This window comes from Lipophrys pholis (assembly GCF_963383615.2).
Source record: "Lipophrys pholis genome assembly, chromosome: 20".
In the NCBI taxonomy this organism is placed as follows: domain Eukaryota; kingdom Metazoa; phylum Chordata; class Actinopteri; order Blenniiformes; family Blenniidae; genus Lipophrys; species Lipophrys pholis.
In genome coordinates, this window is record NC_137648.1 from 21,020,044 (window position 1) to 21,042,275 (window position 22,232).

At 48.6% G+C, this 22,232-nt stretch overlaps 1 protein-coding gene across 1 annotated transcript in view; it reads right to left on the reverse strand.

Moving 5' to 3' along the window:
• Nucleotides 1-22,232, reverse strand: part of LOC308125448 (uncharacterized protein) — a 94,880-nt gene that overhangs the window by 24,932 nt on the left and 47,716 nt on the right. The window contains exon 7 of the mRNA XM_080489190.1: nt 15,241-16,656. Within this exon, the coding sequence (XP_080345316.1) occupies nt 15,241-16,656 (1,416 nt within the window). The remainder of the gene's footprint in view (nt 1-15,240; nt 16,657-22,232) is intronic.

Here is a 22,232-nt window from a genome sequence, read left to right on the forward strand (position 1 = left end):
GGCGTTAGGTAGGATTGGAATCTTGAAACGGGTAAAAGCAAAAGTGAACAATGTGCTCCAACACTGCACTTCTTTTCTTTTGTTTTCAGTTGGAGTGGCTCCAGGTTCCACTTTGCTTCACACTTAAGTGAAAGTCTCATGTTAAAACTGGGCTGAATCACCAGAGATGAGTTTTAAACACTTAAATCAGATCTTAATCATCTGAAACTACATTTTGATGAATCTTAAAAAGTCATGGAGTCTGGCCTACTTTTGAATCTTTGATTCCTACCTACTTGAAACAAGATGAGTGGGTTTTTAAAATCTCTATGCTAAAACAAATTCTCTAGAGAAAGGAATTGGCGCGTTTCTTCAAATCTAGACTCGTTCAGATTCACATACAATAACAGAGAATAACCAAGCTCACAGATCAAACTACGACACAAAGTGTTTCAGTACGACGTAACGCAGGCGCAACGCTCAGAGTACTCCCGACACAGCAGTAACTTCTGACTGCTGTTGGTGAGATGGAGGAGGCAGTTCTCTGAAAGCAGAGCGGATTAAAAGGCATTTAAAGAGAGAGAGTGCTGACTCGGCGCAAACATCCACTCGGGCTCTGGTCGGAACGGATCGACTGGACTTTTCTGCTCCAGTGCTGCATGTGTGAACTGACAGGATTTAAAACAAATGCTCACGTCTTCCATTTCTTTTAGGGACACACCGATACTGATACCGATACTGATACCGATACCAGGCATGGGGTCCGATACTGTACCGAGTCTTTAATATTATTGAGAATGAAAAAAGAAAGACATACTGTAAATTATGTTTTGACAAAATATCAAGAGGAGGAGGAAGATCGGTCATACATCACCAGCAACTTAATCACCAGCAACTTAATCACCAGCAACTTCAGCATGATGTCCCTCAGGAGTTTAACTGCTCGGGACGAAACTCTGAGCTGTGCTACACGCTACATGCTAAAGTGTTTCAGAACTCACACACTAGCGATGCTACATGCTACATGCTAACAAGTTTCAGGGCTCACACACTACCGATGCTAAATGCTACATGCTAACAAGTTTCAGGGCTCACACACTAGCGATGCTACATGCTACATGCTAACAAGTTTCAGGGCTCACACACTACCGATGCTAAATGCTAAAGAGTTTTGGAGCTCAAACACCAGCGATGCAACATGCTAAAAAGTTTTATCACTCACACACCACCGATGCTAAATGCTAAAGAGTTTCATGGTTCACACACCACCGATGCAAAAGCGTTTTGGAGCTCAAACACCAGCGATGCTACATGCTAAAGAGTTTTGGGGCTCAAACACCAGCGTTGCTATATGCTACATGCTAAACCTGATCAAAGTGACTGATGCTCTCATCACCAGCAGCTCGGTCTACAGTCAACATTAGCATAGCGCAGAGCGGAGAGGCCAGACGGAGGTGGTTCACAGCAACGTATAACCTCTGAATATCATTTGTGTTTATGGCATTTAATAAGTACTCGTATCGGTACTCGTATCGGCACGTCGCTAAACGTTAGTACTCGTATTTGTTGACGTTCTCTAGTTTCTCAATTTGAGCTTCATTTCACAGTTTTCCTCATTTCTAATCCCAGTATTCATGTCCGCCCACTGCTTCCTCATAATCCTCCTCCATTCACCAGCATCTCCCCCGACCTCCTTTTTTCTTTAATACCTGTTCTTCCAAGTCTTCCCACACCTCCTCCAGAGAAAAGAGAAAAACCTGCACCAGGAAAAGATCCCTGCTCCTGGAAAACCTTGTAATCTGCTGGAAATACTCTTCCCGGTGTGCGAACCGAAGCTTTCCACTACAACAATACGAGCTGTGAAACTCTTTCCGTGACCTTGGAAAAGAACGAAACATGAAGAAAACAACCCGCCGCCCTCAGCGACTCGTCTCCGCCGTGCTTCTGTTTGGACCCGGGGGGGGGGGGGGGCTGAAGAATGAAGCTCCGCCCCTTTAACACCCCTGAGGCCCGGCTGGCAGCCTCCGCGTTATGGCGAGCTTCAGACGGCGGCGTGTCAGCAGAGGAAGAGACAAAGAGACAAGAGAGCAGAGGAGAGAGTGGAAGACAAACTCAGAGAGAGACTGACGGCCAGTTGGAGCGCTGCCGTCGTGGGCCGCATGTCTGAGTCGGTGTGACCCCGTTTCGGCTCGCGGGCGGTCATCATTAGACGTGGCCGTGACCCGATTTTCAGCCATCTTGGCTCTGCCCGTATGGGCTGGGAATCTAACGAGCGTTCGACAGGACGGAGGGCGAGGGAGGGAAGGAGGAGGAACGATGAGCCGTAACGAGGCGTCTCGTCCTGTCAGCTCGCCGCCCGGAGGCTGCATCAGACACACACACACACACACACACACACACACACACACACACACACACACACACCCTCCCAACCTGTTGTTTCACACGGTTTCCTCCAAACATTCAGCTGAAACTGGCGCTCTGTGTTCCACCAGACAGAATCGACCATCACAGAATGTCAAGTAGCCTGCGAGGCAGTGGGGGGGGAAGTGGGGGGTGGGGGGGGCTTCCCTCGTCTTTTCACTCTCTCTGTTACTCGCCGTCTCTCTCGCTGCCTGACACGCCTCCTTTCAGCCCGTCGCTGCAACTCCACACACACCCCGAGACATCTGCCAGCGTGAAGCAAAAAACTAAACGAACCAGTAAAAAAACCGAACCTCATCCATCTTGGCTATCGGCACTGAAAGAACCGTCGTTTTCATTCACTGAAGTCTTATCTGAACATGTTCGAGCCATTTTCCTTCACAATGAACCCAATGACCTTTACAAGCAACCCGCCCGACACCGCTCGCTCCGTGCTGATTGGTCGACTGTGAGTTACAATATTCCAACACAAACAGCCAACATCAATCTGCCGTTTCTCCTTTTTCTTATTTTGGTGAAACAGACCGAAGTGGTTTGAACCTACCATCCACTGAGCTGAAGGGATTGGTGCTGCAGAGCGAGCCCAGGCTGGCATAGCCGCCAGTGTCAAGGTCGCCATCATCCAAGTCTCCCCTCGCCGCTGAAACGCTTCCCGCTCCAAAGTGCACGTCTTTACCAGCGTGAGCTCCGGAATCCATTCTGACGCCACTGAGCTCTTTCACCGAGGGGGCGTCGCCTTTAGTGCTGAGAAGCACTGGGAGCACGATGCCACCCGTCTCCTTCTGGCCTCTGAAATCCTCCGTCTGGGCGTTCAGCGGCGAGAGGGGACGCCCAGCGGCGTCTCTTAGCGGCGGCAGCGGCGAGAGGCTGAGGCGGGGTTCGGGTGGGGCCTGCCGCAGGTCGGCGTGCGTGGCGCCGGCGGCCGAGAGGGTGGCCGGTGGGGTCGGGGGCTGATCCTCCGCCACGGTCAGCGAGCGCGTCATGGAGTGCGGGGAGCGGCGAGGGCCGCCGGCGGGCGAGAGCAGCTGGTCGCCGCCGCCGTCGCCGCTGGGGTATTTGTCGGGCAGCTCCAGGCTGGTGGGCACCGACAGGTGAGAGCACTCGGACATGGCTCGCCTCATCGCCTTCCTCTGCTGCTCCGCTCGCCCCATGAAGCAGGGCTCCAGGTCCTCCTCTTCCTCTATCTCATCCTCTTCTTCCTCACTGTTGTCCCCCGAAGAGCCCTCGGACAGCCGCCGGGAGCTCAGGGCTGCCCCCGCCCCCGCCATGACCTCCGGCGCCCTCTCCAGGAGGCCGTCGTTCGCCGCTCCCATCAGGCAGTAGTTGGGAGCCACCTGGGGCATGGCCACCTTCGGGCCGGATTCGTCAAACTGTGTCTTCTTCCATGCTTCTGAAGGAGACTCTAGTGGCGACGCCTCCATCAGCGAGGCTCCCGCTGGGCGTGCGGGCACAGCGCCGGCAGGTGAGAGCGGCTCCGTGTGGCGGGCGGGCGATCCGGGGACCGGAGGCGGGGCGACCCGGCCGCCGCCTCCACACCCCAGCGAGGAGGGCAGTCTGCCGGGAGAAGCCGGGGAGGGGGACGGGGAGGAGGACAGCGGGCTGTCGGGGCTTTCCCCGGCGCTGCCCAGCGAGGCGTTGCCGAGCGACGGGCTCCCCGAGACGCCGCCGACCCTCCCGGGCACCTTGAGGTCAGAGTCCCTGCCGGGTCGGCCCGGCGGCTCGAAGAAGCACAGTTTATCTTCGTCGGTGAGTCCGGCCGGGGCCAGAGGTCCGCCGCCCACCACCAGCCCCACGGGGGCGCCCATGTCCATACCTGCGGGGCGCTGCCAGTCCCAGCTCTGCGGGGAGGCGGCGGGCGACAGGGGCGGCGCCTTGCACAGCTCGCTGTACTCGGAGAACGGCGAGCCGCCGGGCTGCTGGTTGGAGAGAGACGACATCCTGTCTCCCCTCACTTTCTCCCCCCTCGCCTTTGTTTCTGCTTCAGCTTCAGGTGTCACAAGATAAACCTGCGCCGCCTCGTCTGCCCGTCGCTCGCTCGCCCCCTTTGTTGTTCCGCTCGCTGTTTTCCAATCAGTCACTCAGGTGGGCTGAGAGAGAGAGTGTGTGTGTGTGTGTGTGAGGTCTGAACTCAATCACACACTGAGTGAGGCTGAACTGAATGTGCAGTTCTCTCCCTCCCTCCCCTCTCTCACTCTTGCTCTCTCTATCTCTCTCTCGCTCACGGGGGTCATGTGACCGAGTTGTGGACAGCCATTGGCTGCCGGCGGGCCTGAGGTCCCGCCCACTGTGGTGGAGTGAGTAAGCCCCCTCCCCTCTAGTTTTCTCTTTCGCTCCACGTTTTTTCTCTCCTCGACCCCTTTCTTTCTCTGGCTGGGTCTCTTGTTGAAAAGCACAACGTGTACACACACACACACACACACACACACACACACACACACACACACACACACACACACACACACACACACACACACACACACACACACACACACACACACACACACACACACACACACACACACACACACACACACACACACACACACACACACACGTCCCCCTTGAGGCAGGATTGAGGGTAGATTGGATGTTTCCAAACCCGCTCACTCTTCTAATGCAACGTGAAGAATGACGTCCATGGATCAGTACTTACTCTGCACCGATACCAGTTGGGTTTGTCACTTTAATCATGTTTAGCATGTAACATTGCTAGTGTGTTAGCCTGAAACTCTTTAGTATGTAGCATTTAGCATCACTAGTGAGTGAGCCTGAAACTCTTTAGCATGTAGCATTTAGCATCACTAGTGAGTGAGCCTGAAACTCTTCAGCATGTAGCATCGCTAGTGTGTAAGCCTGGAACTCTTTAGCATGTAGCATTTAGCATCACTAGTGAGTGAGCCTGAAACCCTTTAGCATGTAGCATCGCTAGTGTGTAAGCCTGGAACTCTTTAGCATGTAGCATGTAGCACGGCTCAGATTAAACTCCTGCCGTTGCCGACAGATGACATCACATGACACTCGCCAGGTTGTATCAGGGATTTTTCACAGTATCAGTAAAAGAGCCGATATTGCTGTCGGTATCGGTACGTCCCTACTCTGCCCTCTTTCCTCCCGCTCCATTGATGTAAAACCACGTCAGCAGCGAAACGATTCCCGCACACATCTTCCGGTCGGAGGTTCGACTCGCTTGTTGCACAGCTGCAGAGGCCTTCTGCTCCGGAGAGGCAGCAGGAGGCGACAGCAGAAACTGTGAAGGCTGATGAAATGTGTGAGAATTACGACGAGTCCATCTCGCAGCGCTTCTGCTCCGAATGTTAAGTGTGAGCGAGGAGGAGGAAGACGGGGAGTAACGGGAGTCCAGGGAGGGACAGACGAGTGGTGAGAAGCCTCTGGTTAGGAGACCTCGTAGTCTGTCACAGAGAATCTGCTCACATGTGGAGCATTTTACACACACACACACACACACACACACACACACACACACACACACACACACACACACACACACACACACACACACACACACACACACACACACACACACACACACACACACACACACACACACACACACACACACACACACACACACACACACACACACGCGCAGCGTGGCTTCAGACTCGTTAAGTCCTCCCGATCGCAGCAAACGACAATAAAGCAGCAAACTTTCCGAGCTGCCGGGCCTAAACCGGTCAGCGGGGAGCGGCCGGACCACGGCTCGTATGAGAAACAGCTCGTGACGGAACAAGAACGTCAACAACTTCAACGTCGTTATAAAGTTGTGACTGGCACCTAATCAATTAGCAGTGAAATACCAGCGTTCTCGTCAGAGACGCTGAAAATGATGTCGGTTTCACGTTGGGCTGCTGTTGGTTGTTCTCCAGTCACGACACTCTGCTATCGCTCTCGTCGTCCATCTACTGAGCATGTGCGGAGGAGCTAGTTAGTACGACCGTGACGCGCACGCACAGCAGCGACGGTTCGAGTCCGTTTCCACGGAGACGGAGTCCGAAGCATTTTCACAGAGTTCCACCTCGGGAGCCGTTTCCTAACAGTTGCCTTCTCAGCGACGCCGAGCGCCGTTATCGAGTAAAAGTTTTGTGTTTTCAGTCGTCGTCTAAACCGTCCCTGGATTTCGGTGCTGAATTATAATTTCACTTCATAGTATTATATATTTATCACTGCGTCTTTCTTTAACACTTGAAAACATCTTTATTTGCGTCCAGCCAGAACAGGCGGAGGTCGGCGGCGTTCCAGAGACTGTCAGACAGAACAATGACTTCTAACAGAGAGACGGAGCGACGGAGGGATGAGGGCAGAAAGAGGAGGGGAGGACGAGTGTTTGCCACAGCAGGAACAGATAAACCGAACAGAACCGATACGGTACCGATACTTGATACCTGGGAACCGATACCCGGTACTGAACGGTACCGATTTTTCAGTACTTTAGTGTGTTTATATGTTAATAAATGTTCATTTGTGTAATAATAAAATCTCAAAAATGTTAAATATTAATTTCTCAACATGTAAACTTTAACATCCAACTGTTTGTATTGTAACTTCGCAGTTGTTTCACAAATTTCTTCAACATGAAAACCCTGAACAACCACGACGCAGCAGACGTTTTTTCCTCATAACGCGTGCGCAAATAAGTTTAAAACAAATAACAAACATAACGAACAAAGCACCTTCCAATAGGAAACCAGCTTCAGGACCAAACTGAATATCGGCAATCGACGAAGAACAACCGGTGGCGCACCAGTGCAGATTTCAAAGATCAAACTGCATCACAACCCTGAAGACAGATGCATGCTGGGAGATGTCAGTTTTTAACCCTAACCTCAACCACAACAGTCGGATTTGCTCGTTGTTTGTCTGTAAAGCTGCAGAGAATTTCCACGATTTGAAGTCAGTCTTTTAATTTCCATCAACACAGTTTCATTTTCCTTTCGTACTGAAACGCTGAGTCATGACGAGCTGGCATGAGTAGAAGAGACGGAGGGAAGCCGCTGGAGACGGAGGAAAAGAACCGAGAACAGAGGCGACTCCAGAACGACCCTGAAGTGAAGGTTTCAGAACGAGTCCAGCTCAAGACCAACATTCAGCAAATCAGCATGATCAATAATATTTATCAATTTCGGGTGACAATAAGGTCAAAGGTCACACGGCGAGCCGCTGCACAAGATGTGGCGGGACGACGCTTTGCTTCCAGCCACATGGCATTTCCACCGCGGCCAACGAAGGTTTGGTATTTTGGTGAAACACCGTGAGGTCGACCCCGAGCAGGTGTGAGGGGACGCACAGCAGGGGGCGAGAGAGGGACAGAGAGAGGGAGAGAGAGAGAGAGAGAGAGAGGGACAGAGAGAGAGAGACAGAGAGAGGGACAGAGAGAGAGAGACAGGGAGAGAGAGAGAGAGAGAGAGAGAGAGAGAGAGCGAGAGAGAGACAGAGAGAGAGAGGGACAGAGAGAGAGAGACAGAGAGAGGGACAGAGAGAGAGAGACAGGGAGAGAGAGAGACAGAGAGAGAGAGAGACAGAGACAGAGAGAGAGAGAGAGAGAGACAGAGAGACAGAGAGACAGAGAGAGAGAGAGAGAGAGAGAGAGAGAGAGAGAGAGGGAGACATGCTGGAAAGTCATTCAGTCAGTGACTCTCTGTGTCACATCGTCTTGTTTCCATGTTGCCTCTTCAAGTACAGAACCGACACCACAGTCTCACAGGAACACACACACACACACACACACACACACACACACACACACACACACACACACACACACACACACACACACACACACACACACACACACACACACACACACACACACACACACACACACACACACACACACACACACAGTTATATAATCCCAGTGTGTCACAGAGACACTGACTAATGACCTGTGCAGGCCAGCAGGGCGGCGCTCAGACTGCAGTCTAATACTTCATTGACCCCAAAAGTTTTTAAATAAATTCTTTTATTCTCATTTGATTATTTTAAGGTAGTTTAACCTTGTATTGGAACCTTTGTGTTTTGTTTTGTGTCTATTCTTTTCTGGTTGTTTTGTCTCTTCACTAGACGTTTCCCGTCTCTCTGTAGATGTTTGACACGTCCTGTCATGTTGCTGTTGTTTTGTCTGCCTGTTATTATATCAAACTCTCTTCGTTGTTTTCTATTTCTTCCTGGTTACTTTATGGAGAGTTCTGTTTGTGGTCAAATCTCTTTGTTATTGTTTTGTGTTTTTATAGCCATTTTACTTCTTTATGATTCATTTTGGATGATCTTGTCCATGTTTTGGGGTCAGCTGTTCACCTCCCTGCTCTGGGAGCTTCTGGACTGTTCCAGGCTGAGAATCGTCTCAATGGAGAATCTTCTAGAAAGCTGAGGGTGACAACGGCAGGTGTGGGGGGGGGGGGGGGGTGCAGGGGGGTTCATCGGGGGGGGGGGGGGTAGAGAAGGTGTTGGGAACGAGGGCAGATGCGAGGAGACGGACGAGACATCTATTTATAGCCTCATCCAGTATCCCTCACTACACCCACACAGTCGCACTGCCCCCCAACACACACACACACACACACACACACACACACACACACACACACACACACACACACACACACACACACACACACACACACACACACCACCAACTTCACATTAAGTCGCTGAAGCAAGTGCCTCCTGTTGCTATGGTAACCGTCACCTCATCACTGTGGTGGAGGGGGGTGGGGTGGTGGTTAGGGGGCACGTTTGGTGGTCGGGCAAGAACATGATGGATAGAGGATAGAGGGTGTGTGTGTGTGTGTGTGTGTGTGTGTGTGTGTGTGTGTGTGTGTGTGTGTGTGTGTGTGTGTGTGTTTATGTTTGTATTTCTGTGTGATTATATGTGTGTATTTTCCGGTGTGTGTATCAGGCATTCATTTTTATTAATCAATTAACAATAACCAGCAGCTCTGCAGCCTGAACTGTGTTCAGCTTCACCCTCAGACCCTCCACCTTCATCCCTCACCTCTCCATCTTCACCCCTCCACCCTCACCTCTCCATCCTCCACCTTCATCCCTCCACCCTCACCTCTCCATCCTCCACCTTCACCCCTCCACCCTCACCTCTCCATCCTCCACCTTCATCCCTCCACCTTCATCCCTCCATCCTCACCCCTCTACCTTCATCTTTCTACCCTCACCTCTCCATCCTCCACCTTTATCCCACCACTCTCACCTCTCCACCCTCCACCTTCATCCATCCACCCTCACCTCTCCATCCCACCACTCTCACCTCTCCATCCTCCACCTTCACCCCTCCACCCTCACCTCTCCATCCTCCACCTTCATCCCTCCACCCTCACCCCTCCATCCTCCACCCCTCCGTCTCCTCTCAGTGAAAGACGTTTCTCCTCCACTGCTGCCGATCAGCTGAAGCTTCTCGTCTTGTTTACTCGCTTTGCATAATTTACATTCCTAAAAGAGAAGCTTTGCCGTCTGCCTCCCGCCGAGGTTCGTGCAGAAGAGAGAGAGAAAGAAAAAAAAAAGAAAAAAGAAAATCCCTGCCGAGAGAAATCCTGCTGAGCTCCACGTTTCCCTGTGAGCTTCTGGATCTTTCTCCTGAATCAGGGGAGGATTCTCCTCCAGGTCTTCTACCTGCATCGCAGACGGACTTTAAAACAGACGGAGCGAGGAAGTGGAAAACCTGATCAAGACTTAGTGATTCTGACTTCCTTACAAGGTACAGCTGTTGATCCAGTATCATTCCTGCTGAGCTGATTGCACAATTCTGGTGAATCATTTGTAATTTCTCTCGCATAATTCAAATCCTGTGTTGTTGAATTCGCAGAAAATGAATGCACAGTGTATGGAAACATCATTTATCATCATCATCTTTTAAATATATATATACACGCGTCATTTCAGGTAACGATCTCCACCTTTCCACCGAATGATCTGGGAGCGTAGCATTAGCACGTAGCATTTCACCCGCGTGTTATGGGAGCTTGGATGAGAAAACAGGGATTTTCTGATGCTTCAGCATTATATTAGGCTTCATTTAACCTTTTAGTCATTAATTACAACTTAAATTCATATAATGTGTAAAACGTCTGGGACTGCCTTCAATCAATCAACTGTTTACTGATGAAGAAATCAATTTCCCGTCAAGAAGTTTAAGCGGAACTGATAAGAGACGACGTGAAGCAGCAGCGGCGTGTTTGTTTTTCTGTTTTACACAGTTTGCTGTGTTTGAGTCAGAAACGTCGCCGAGTGCGTCGTCGGCGCCGCGCCTCATTAACTCTGCATCTGTTGCCGCTCCGACGACGACGATAACCGATCCTTGGTCTCCATGGCAACCCCCCCCCTGTCTCCGCTCCCCCGGAGCCCCTGACGTCGCCGTCTATCTGTGTGGCGATGCAGACACTCGCCAATGACAATTTGATGACTTCCTGTCGAAGAGAAGAAAGGAGAGAAGCGACGTGGGAAACGTCCGGGCCGCTGACAGACTCATTATCGCCTCCGGGCTTTCTCTGGTTTTGTTTTCCCTCCCTGACATCTTCACCGTCGACTGAGACCCAGTCCTCACATCTTGAGGTCTCGAGACTGTAGAGCTCAGAGCTTCATGCAGCCAGAAATCAGGGAAACGTACTAACGTGTAAACCTGCTGGCATGAAAGTGACTGAATTCAACGATTCGGAGAGCTGAGCGAATCCGTTTGGCAATATGGAGCATCGACGCGCTTTGACCGTGTCACGGCTTCAACGCTTATTTCCTTGGACAATATCTGAAAAATATCACAAATCTACTGTACTGACGTGTACGCTGACGTTTGTCTGGTGGACTTATGACCTATTCTGCAACCGGCCACCAGGGGGCGACTCATATAATTGCGTTTCACTTGTTATTTTGTAGTTATGGCGCTTTTCATACAGACAGGTGGACGGTTGCGTCTCACAAACCAGTCAAACACATCAGGAGGGTATTTAACTCCACCGGAAAGACGTCTGGAGATCTGCAGCTGTTCAGAAAGTTTGAGGAAAACCTTGAAACTCACCAACATTTTCTCCGGCTGAGCCCGAAACACCTCCACTTTAAATGTCAGGGTCAGGCTCTATTAAATCTACGGTCCAGCCAACACTGCGGGCCTGGTTTCCTCTCTGGGCGCACTCACAATGCATTCTTGGTGAATCTTGGTGAAATCTCCAGAAAAACAACAGTGTGACACACACACACACACACACACACACACACACAATTGTCCTGGAGGTAGCCGTTGGCTCATACAGCAACGCCAACGAGGCAGAATCCCACCACTTGCCCCCCCGAAAGCCGTCACAAGGCATTAACTCCCTCCCAGTTTCATGCTGGGGCCACAAATGTCCCTCCTGGGCTCCTGTCCAGAGAAAGGAGCCTAAACAACAGCGAGACGCGCCGGGTTAAAAATAGACTGCTGATGTACGACATTCACACTCGACTGTCTTTTCAGGATTCCTGTTTTTACCTTCATGAAACAGAAGCATTTCCTAGAAACCTTCAACCAAGAGATTTATTTTTTGTTTGTTTTGTTTTTTGTCTCGTCGCAGCTGTCGGAATGTTTTTGGGTCCAGAGGTTAAAGTTACTCCACCAGATAAAATCTTTTAAAATGTACTTCCCATTAAAGTTCTCACTTCTGCCCAGAGAATAAAGCAAAACACCAAAACTCAGACCATCTCCTCTCATTCCAACCTGCAGTTTCCTAAATCCATCACACCAAAGTCCAGAAGTTTCCAGACAAACCATCAAACTGTTGATGTTTCCTGACTGACGCCATCTTGGGAAACCTGCCCCAAGGGATTCTGGGATAGCAAAGATGGCGTGGCGGCAGCTCTAGCCAGAATATCAACAACTGACCGATTCAGGGTGAAAAACATCCAGACTGTCTCAAAGAAAAGAGTCTTGAAGCCTCGAGGAAAGTCTGAATGTAGTGAAAGTGATGGTTTTTCCAGAGAGAATCCAGATGTGGAGAGATCCACTGGACACACGGGATCTTTCCTCAGGAATCTTCTCACATTTTCGCGACCGGAAGATGTCAACAAACTGTGACAACAAATATGAGCGTGATGAGGAATTTCCTTCAGAAAGGTTTGAACAGCGTATTAGAGACGAACATCGACAACTAAAACTGGATCCTACAGTTTTCATCTTTCCTGCCTGGATTCTGGGAGAGGAACTTCAATACTTAAAAAGCCTGGGGAGAATGCACACAGGCTCAGGGAGAACATGAGAACTCCATCCAGGCAGTTCATATTAAGCCACAGCGGCTTCAAAATAAAAGCCCGACCGCCGTGTCGTGATGCTGCGGCGGTCGTGACGAAGCTGCTGATGAACCCCGAGGAGACACTTCTTCCTGCTGTAACGGCGGGAAAGCACACACTCCACATGGAGACCTCACGCTTTATTAAAGTAGGAATGTGAGTAACAACCTTCAGCTAAGAAACCAAACGCCGTCGTCGTTCCAACGTCTTTTCTCTTCTGCTTCCTCTCCCTGTTCCGAGCTTAAATACCATGCCGGGTGACAGAGACCCTCCCTGCACGCTGACAAAAGCTGTCATTACACCGAGCGATGACTCGAGCAGCTGCACAGAACCAACACTTTACCACCGGGTTCGGCGGGACGACGTCACCGAGTGATTTACTGTCGTGCAAATTCACCTCCACACCAACACATGCAGCTCAGGCTTCATCCACACAGCTTCTATATGTTTGTTTTTTTATCAGTTTGGGGGGGGGGGGGGCATTGATCAAAGCCGCTTAATAGCCAGGTTGGATGCCGCGGCGTTCCCGTGGCGAGCTAACGGCTGGTTTAGTCCTCATTAAGGAGGCAGCGGCAGGAAGGACGAGGAAATTAATCCTCTGCTTGGTAACTGACGGCAGCACGGCTGCACAATCTGCAAAACAACAAAACACACGTACAATACATGCGCTCACGCCGTCGTACACACACATGGAAACGCTATAAAAAAATGAATAACCGTACACGCTTGATGACGTGAGTCAGCTTAAAGCGACGTACAGAGATAAAACACCAGGAACCCGCTCACACATTAATGAGCCAACTTAAAGTTAAAACAGACACGCCGTTAGGTTTTATTTCTGGCTGCAGTAAAAAACATTAACCCCCCCCCCCCCTCCCCCGTGTACTGAAGTCTTCTGAATGACTCACAGTCACTAATCGATTCTCCTTTAACATCACGAACTTCAGACAAAACTCTGAAGCTGCTCCTGTTTCTCTGGAAGCTGAAGTTCACCCCTCTGTCCGACACGGCAGCGATTCGTTCTCTGTCGGTATGAAGCTGCGTTACTGCTGAATGGCCGCCAAGTTGGCAGAACGAGGATCCAGAGATCCAGCTACACGTCCTCCTATTCCTTTCTCCTCTGGAAACATTGTTATGGTAGATCTGCGATGGTAGATCTGTGATGTGGGAAACTGTAGATCTGTGACGGTAGTTTGGAAACTGTGAAATTGTGCACTCTTCACCCTTGAGAGAAATGTAGTGCTCAACCAGGATCTTGCTCAGATTAGAAGTATTCCCTGCCTACGCACTTCGCATCGCAAACATTGCATCGAGTGTAAACTGCTTGCTCCATTGTCTGAACACGAAGCTCCTGACATCACTACGCTCATGTGCTGAAACGCTGTGTTCAAGTCCTGATCGGAAAATCGCCTACTCTTCCACTCCATCAGTCACAAGGTACCAAAACAAGGTACCGTTGAATTTTACATGAATCACACGTCTGGTTTCCTCCAATAAAACCACTTTGAAGGTCGGAAACATTTAGTGTCCGATCAGGAGAGTACTATGTGGAGTACTTGATTGTGACGTCCGATCAGGGAAGTGTTGGTCCCTGGTATGAACCAACATGCGAGAAATCAGTAACACAGAAGAACGCAGATTGTTCTTGTGCACTTTGACTGAAATGCTGTAAACAGTAAAGATCCGTTCTGACACCCCTTCACTTCTTAAAGGCCTATACAGTACCTGATATCTCCCTAATTCACAGCCACAGTCGTTGTGACTATAGGATCCTGGTTTAAAAAAACTTGATCATTCAACCGACGGACAAACTTAAACAACTGATGAAGGCAACCAAACCCAACGAGAAAGAAAAGACGGATCAACTCGGAGGAATAAGAAATGGACTCACCTGTGGAGGAGAGGCGGCGGAGGAAAGAATCATCACAGGACATGGAAAGTAAAATCAACAGAAAGTACAAGTTAAAATCTGGTATATTTCAAAATGTACACTTAGAAAACACCCGTGAGTTAATGTGACACCGACAAAGCCCGTCCGTTCGACACGACTGGTTAGTCAGAGTTGTGAAGAAAACTTCAGCTATAGTGAGTGAGGGGGAGGAAACAGGAAGCCGGAGAGAAAAGGTACGACATCACTTCATTCCTGCAGAGGAACGAGAGCATGATTAGTGTGAATAAAGTACTGGACGGGGGAGAACGCGACAGAGTTCTGATTGGTTGACTGTCTACCGGTGACTCTAAGGAAGAAGACAGTGATTGGTTAGTAGTAGGAGTTAATCACAAGAACATCCCCATAATGCATCAGTCATTGAGGTTAGTCACAGATTGTCAAGCAGCCCTGATTGGTCGAAACCTCCGCCCATGCGTTTAGTGAATCAGCAGTCAAAAAGCTTCTGTTCCATCATGCAGAGCAGCTCAAACCCGCGATTAGTAAAAGACACACAAATGCAAACGATCCCTCCGAGGCAGGAAGTGGAACTACTCATGCCAACCAATCGCCTTCATCGTTGCTTCTACTCTAGGTACTTCTACGTCTCCAGCGCTGACTGCACCAACCTTCGATGGCGGGCGTGTCGTGAGCAGCCGCGGCTGGTTCTTCCAGCGGGTCGGTGAAGCTGGGGAAGAAGGGCTTAGCGGCGGGGTTCAGGCCGGGCCCCGGAGGGGAGGAGGGGCTGGCGACCGGGGAAGGTTGTGGCAAGAACGTCTTGGCCTCTGGAGAGGTGGGACTCTTCACCGAGGAGGAGGACGACGACGAGCGCGACTTCTTGGATTGTTTCTGGGCTGATTTGGCGTTTCTGCAGGATTCCTGCGCCGTGGTTTTGGGCGAGCGGAGCGGCGCCGGACTCGGCGTGTCGAAGGACAGGCCCAACGGCAGAGGGCGGCCGGAGCTGCTCAGGTCAGTGAGGTCAAAGAGCTCGCCGTCCGCCGTCCCCTGGGACTCGTTCAGGAGCCACGAGGCGTCGGTGGGAGACAGCGGCGGCGCAGAAGCCACCACGTCGGGCGGGCTGGGCTGGGAGGCGGGGCTGAACGCCGAGGTGTCCACCTCTGGCATGGCGTGAACGCTTGATTCCTGAAAGGAACTGGTGACGTCAAACATCCCGCTGTCAACCACGTCCCCCACTGCTTGATTCTCCGGAGATAAAGGCGGAAAGAAGGCGTGTTCGCTGTTCCCCAAACTCGCCGTTTCACTTTCCATCAAGAGGTCAAAGGAGTCACCGGGGGAAGCAGCCGCGGGGAAGGAGCTGGAGGAGGCCGGCATCGTGAACGGAGCCGCCGTGGCTTTGAGCTCGCTGCATCGGACCAGCGGGATGACGGAGGTATCCACCGTGGAGAACAGATCCTCAGACAGCGGGCCGGGGACCACGCCTTCTTCTGGGAAGTCCTCCTTCTTCCAGGAGTCCAGGCTGGCGTCTCCAAAAGACGCCTCCAGGTTCGGCCGCGAGGAACTCCCCAGGTCCATCGCCGCCTCTGCGCTGATTGGAGACGTTGCTGCAGCTGAAGGAACAAATGGCTCGGCCATCACTCCCCACTCCTCTGGGATCTTCTTCCTGTTCTTCCCCCTCTTCCCCCGGCCGCCGCTCTTACCCAGATGCTCCTCCCAGCCGCCGTCCCCCGCGTCCCTCCGGGGGCCGATCCGATGATAAAACTCCTCCGTTGGAGGCGTGTTTTCGCCCGCCGCTTGCATCTCGGGGTGACCTTTGCCCTCGAAGTGCTCGTAGGAGCCGTCGTCTTTCTGTCGCCTCTTCTTCTTCTTCTTCTGTTTCCGGTCCGATCCCTCCCCGTCCCTCTCGTCGCCCCCGGCATAGGTGACGCTCTCGCGGCCCGGCCAGCCGTCACGCGGCTCCTCTGGTTTAGCTTTGCTGGCCGCCAGGTGGCCGGTGTGTTTGCTGATGACTGTGGAGACGCTGGGGGTGAAGGGGAGGTCCGTGGGGAGGTAGCCGGCCCGGTCCGGCCAGACGTCGCCTAAAGAACCTTGTTTTTAGGGTGAAGAGGGGAAAATGTAAAGTTGGGGGAGTAAAGTTGACATGACAAAGAACCAGTTCCCCTTGACTCCTAACTTCAGACAGGAAGTGGTTGAAAACAACAACACAAGGTTGGCAAAAACAACAAGGACCATGAATGAAGGTGGAAGAACGAGAGTGGATGAAGGAGGTGACGCAGCGGAGAAGCTTCTGCATGTTGTTCCAGAGAGGTGACCTTTTAATGCTGCACCCTGTGGGATTATTTCTTTATAGCTTCTAATAATCTGTCACCCAACAAGCAAACGTGTGTTTTTCCAGTGATCTTAAAATAGAACTTGTACCTGAGCCCAGGCTGATTGAGAAAATACACACAAATTTTATACATAATACAGTTCAGCATGGTTTTAAGCGGAAATTGGCATTCTGGGTGTCCATCCCAAAAAATCAGGGTGTCCAACATTTCTGCTGCTTCATTTAAATGTTGTCTGTTTTTCTTTTAAGGTAATGGCTTCTTTTCATTGCTGATGGTTTTCACTTGTACTTGTACTTGTACCTGTACTTGTACCAGACTCACCTCACTCCTCTTATTAGTTTTTAATTGAATATTAGAGGCGTATTTGCTATCGGCAGGCCTCCGTTCAGGTGCATCAGGTAACTCCGACCTGCTGCGCTCTGTGGCCGACCAGTCGTCTTCCTCAGGGGGAAATCTTCCTCCTCAGAATCACAATCAGCAAATAACCAATAAAATACTTCATCAACAGAGATAAAACCCTCAGTGTTTGTGTGTTTTTGTTGAAATTCACTGTCTCTCTCTCTAAATTTGGTGGGTGTGACTTATATATTATAGTAGCGACCATAAAAATGACAACCATTTCAACATAAACCCAGTTTTAATGAGACTTAGATCGGCTCTAGACTTGCAGGTCAGACGACTGCAGCTCTGCAGGTTGCTGCCCATCCTCAGTTGGTCAACGTGGATTAAAAGTGATATAACAAAGCTCACAGCTGCTGATCCGAACCTACAGACGAGCCACTGGAGCTCAACCTCTCCCTTCCAGTTCTGCACAATTCCAGGCCAGTGGTCATAATCTTCTGGCCGGTCGGCGCACAGCGCTTCCTTTAACTAGAACGTTCCAACGGTCCCGGAGAAACGAGGCCAATTAAGTGAAGCAGCCAGTTTGAGCGTGGGAACATAACGACTTGCTGCAGACGTGAAGGGTAACGATGATGGACGGCAGCAGTCGGTCTGAATCTGAATCACGGGAAGGAGCGGCGAGCGGCGGGACGGGAGGAGGGGCGGAGCCACGACGACTCCGCACAGCGGTGGCCCGGTTACGCTGTGGACTTCAGTTTCCGCGCTGAGAGGAGCGGCTAAAGTGGAGCAGCTGTCAGTGCCGTGCGGCGCGGCGGCTCTCCGGAGGGCCGCGCCTCACGCTAACGACGCCGACGCCGCGCTCGGCTCGCCGTACGGGAAGTAGCGCAGGATGGCGGTGACTTGAATATTGTGTCGGAGAGCCTCATTAAGCCGATCGGAGCAGAAGACATTACTTTAAATATATGACAGGACGACCCCATGGCACTGACATGACGGCTTATCTCCGACTTACTTACTTATCTTTACGTTTTCTGTGTTTTTATATCGATACGATCATCCTGAAGATGTCGTCTTATGGCCAGACGCGTAAAACACATTTTAGTTCAACCTAACGTCTTCCTGAGTGGGTCGGAATGGTAAAATAGTTCAATAATAACCTTTAAATTTTAACTTTTTTCTTTGTCAGGGTGCAGATTTTCACTAAAACAAACAAATAATACAGAAATTAACTACAATCCCAACATAAAGCCAATTTTAATGAACCTTCTTGTGCAAAATACAGTGAAATGTCCCCCCCAAGAAAACCTGTTGCATTGTGGGTGTTTTTACACCCTGACAGCGTGGCTTTGAGGATAATGCTAGTTTGCTATCGCGACATTACCAAACTCTCAGCTCGGGTCTCAGCGTCGTGGTGCGTCTGCTGCTCTTAAGAACTCTGTTAAAAAAATTGGAATCAATATTTTCTTTACATTTCTTTTAACCGTTGTCTTGGTTTGGTCGGATCGGCGCCTCCTGGAGGCTTGTGTTGGCTCACGGGCCTTATTATGTTAGACACCCTTGTTTTATAACATATTATTTAAAAAAGTTTAGATTTTTCTGGCAAAATAAAGTAAATTTTTAATTGTGTTGATCTTTTCTGCTCTGAATCCAACTGGTAATTAATTTAATCAATTTTCTTGTACTTCTGAGTACGGTTTGAGTTTGGGGTATGAATTAGGCTTTATGGTATTTAATAAGTGCTCCTATCGATACTCGGTATCAGCAAGTAGATTCAAGTTAGTACTTGTACTCTATAGTTTGGATTGAGCTTTTTAGACTTTTTCTTTCTTGACATTGTATTTTTTTTTTTATAATAAATACTACATACTGACATCATAACAGAATGATTCTTAAAAAGTGTTTAAATAAAATATTAAACAAATAATCATAAGTAATAAATGATCAATAAAAAACTTATATAACAAAAATAAAATAATTGCTTAATTTTTTAAATAAAATAAAATAATTGAATAAAAAATAATCCAAAAAACTAATAAAATAAGTAAATAATCATCAATAATAAATGATAAATAAAAAAGTAATATATCAAAAATAAAATAATTGCTTACAATAAAAAAAGATTTAATTTTATAAAGAAACAATAATCACAAAAAACTAATAAAATAAACAATTAATCAAATAATAAATGTTAAATAAAAAAAGTCATAATAAATATAAAATAATTGCTTAACAAATGCTACCATTGCTAATAACGCACCATGGCACACTTACGTCTGATTTATTGTAATTTGTAAACATGTTGACCAAAGTGTGTTTTCTATTGATTTCTAAAGGATTCAAGTCTTCAGGTATGAAGCATCACTACTGAATACAAAATAAAATGTCAGACTGATAAAAGTATCCTGCTTGAGGATTGTGTCCATTTAACATCAGAAGACTGAGGATTTCTACTCAAATGTCAGCGGCAGTTAAAGTTCCTCGCTTCAACCCGTCAGACGTTAGTGGAGTTTGGACCCGAACCGATCGGTCTCACTTCCTGCAGTGGAGTTTAAGGACGTGCTCACTGTGACGGCTGCCTGCCGCATTGTTGACTCACTGTGTGTTACCCACTGCTTCACACACACACACACACACACACACACACACACACACACACACACACACACACACACACACACACACACACACACACACACACACACACACACACACACACACACACACACACACACACACACACACACACACACACACACACACACACACACACACACACACACACAGATTGCTTTAAAGTAAATTCTTTAACAGGTGTGTCTCTGCTCCACGCCGTCGTCTTTGTCTTACGCTGCTCATTTCATCTGGATTTTGGGACATTAATGTTTAACCGTTTCTGAATAAATCTCAAAAAACAGTTAGCAAATATTTTGACAGTCACCGTAATAACAATCCAACTTGGTAGTTTTATTTTGACAGTCACCGTAATAACAATCCAACTTGGTAGTTTTATTTTGACAGTCACCGTAATAACAATCCAACTTGGTAGTTTTATTTTGACAGTCACCGTAATAACAATCCAACTTGGTAGTTTTATTTTGACAGTCCCCGTAATAACAATCCGACTTGGTAGTTTTATTTTGACAGTCACCGTAATAACAATCCGACTTGATAGTTTTATTTTGACAGTCACCGTAATAACAATCAGACTTGGTAGTTTTATTTTGACAGTCACCGTAATAACAATCCGACTTGATAGTTTTATTTTGACAGTCACCACTGTCTATCCACTAGAATGTCTGTGTCCTGAGGCCTGTGACGATAACAGATTTAGCAGGACGATATATTGCCCTAGGAATGATTCCCGATAAATGATTAAAAACCACAAATGTAAAGATAATATATCACAATAATGGAAATATACCCTTTTCAAATGCAATAAAGTTGAATTACTCATGTTTTGTGAGTGTAATTGGAATGTCAAGCACTTTAAAAAAATGTTTGTTTAATAATTTGAGTAAATAATTCCAAATAATATAAACAAAAACAAACCAAAAATGAAAAAAGTAGTTTTTTTAAATGGACAGTCTCTGTAAACAATAACTGCACTTGAACAAAGATCCAACCAAAAACAATAAAACAGACCCCGTCTCTGTGACGAAAACTATCAGTGCCGTTTTCAAAACGTTGCCGCGCGAACGTGAAACTTTTCTGAAACAAAAATGCAAAAAAACGTTGTCGTGTAAACGAGCCCTGAAGGTCCATGTTCAACCCTGCTGGTCCTCAAGGTGGCGTTTTTTTTTTCCACTTTCACTAACTGTGGCGCCACCTGCTGAGCAGCTTCAGCGTGGCGGATGAACGACTTTCATGTTCTCTTTTTTGGTGCGCGGCCGTGCTGCCCGGCGGCTCGGCCTCACCGCTCTCCGGGGTCGGGAGTGTGTGTGGAACCGGCGAGCTATAGGAGGAGGGCGGGCAGCGGCTGTCTGTACGACACACACACACACACACACACACACACACACACACACACACACACACACACACACACACACACACACACACACACACACACACACACACACACACACACACACACACACACACATCCAGTATATAAGTAAAAGCCAGGGCACGATGGCTCTTCCTATATATGTCAGCATCAGATGTGCACCGACCTTGAGATGCAAGACTACATCGTGTGTGTGTGTGTGTGTGTGTGTGTGTGTGTGTGTGTGTGTGTGTGTGTGTGTGTGTGTGTGTGTGTGTGTGTGTGTGTGTGTGTGTGAAAGCAGAAATGCCGCTGACCCATATATACTGCTCAGCCATGTTCATACAAGTCACAGCATGTAATTTACAGTTGTTTGTGCTGATTGACTGCAGGCTGATGGAAGAATCGTCCACGTCTGTAAACACGTATATGAATCTGGGTCTATTTATATTTATATATTTATATTTAGGGACCAAGCCCTGGAGGCAAGGACCCTAATGTAATGTTTCTTATTATTATTATTCTGGATTCTGAGGAGTTGTTTACAAAATATGCAGATAAAGTCCGTCCTCCCCTCCACTGTGATGACATCACTAACTGCAGGTGGTCAGAACACTGTTGCATCATTCACACCAGGATTACGTAACACCATGTCAAGCACACTGTGACCACTTAACCTGCACGTCCTGACTTTCCAAATAAAAGCCCCAAACTCCTTCAAAATATTGGTCCTTGTTTATCAAAAATTACAATGTTGACTTCAAATTGGATATTAAGTGTTTAGCGAGGCTAAGGGTGAGCTGGCTTTCAAAATAAAAGTCAAATTTCTTCAAAATCAAAGTCCTTAAAAATGACAATATAAATCTTCAAAATTGATATTTAGGGGTGAGCCTGATTATAGCTTATCTGGCTTTCAAAATAAACGCAACAAACTCCTTCAAAGTCAAATTTATTGTTTATTAAAAAACAAATCTCAGAAATAGATGTTAGGTGATAGCCTAGGCTA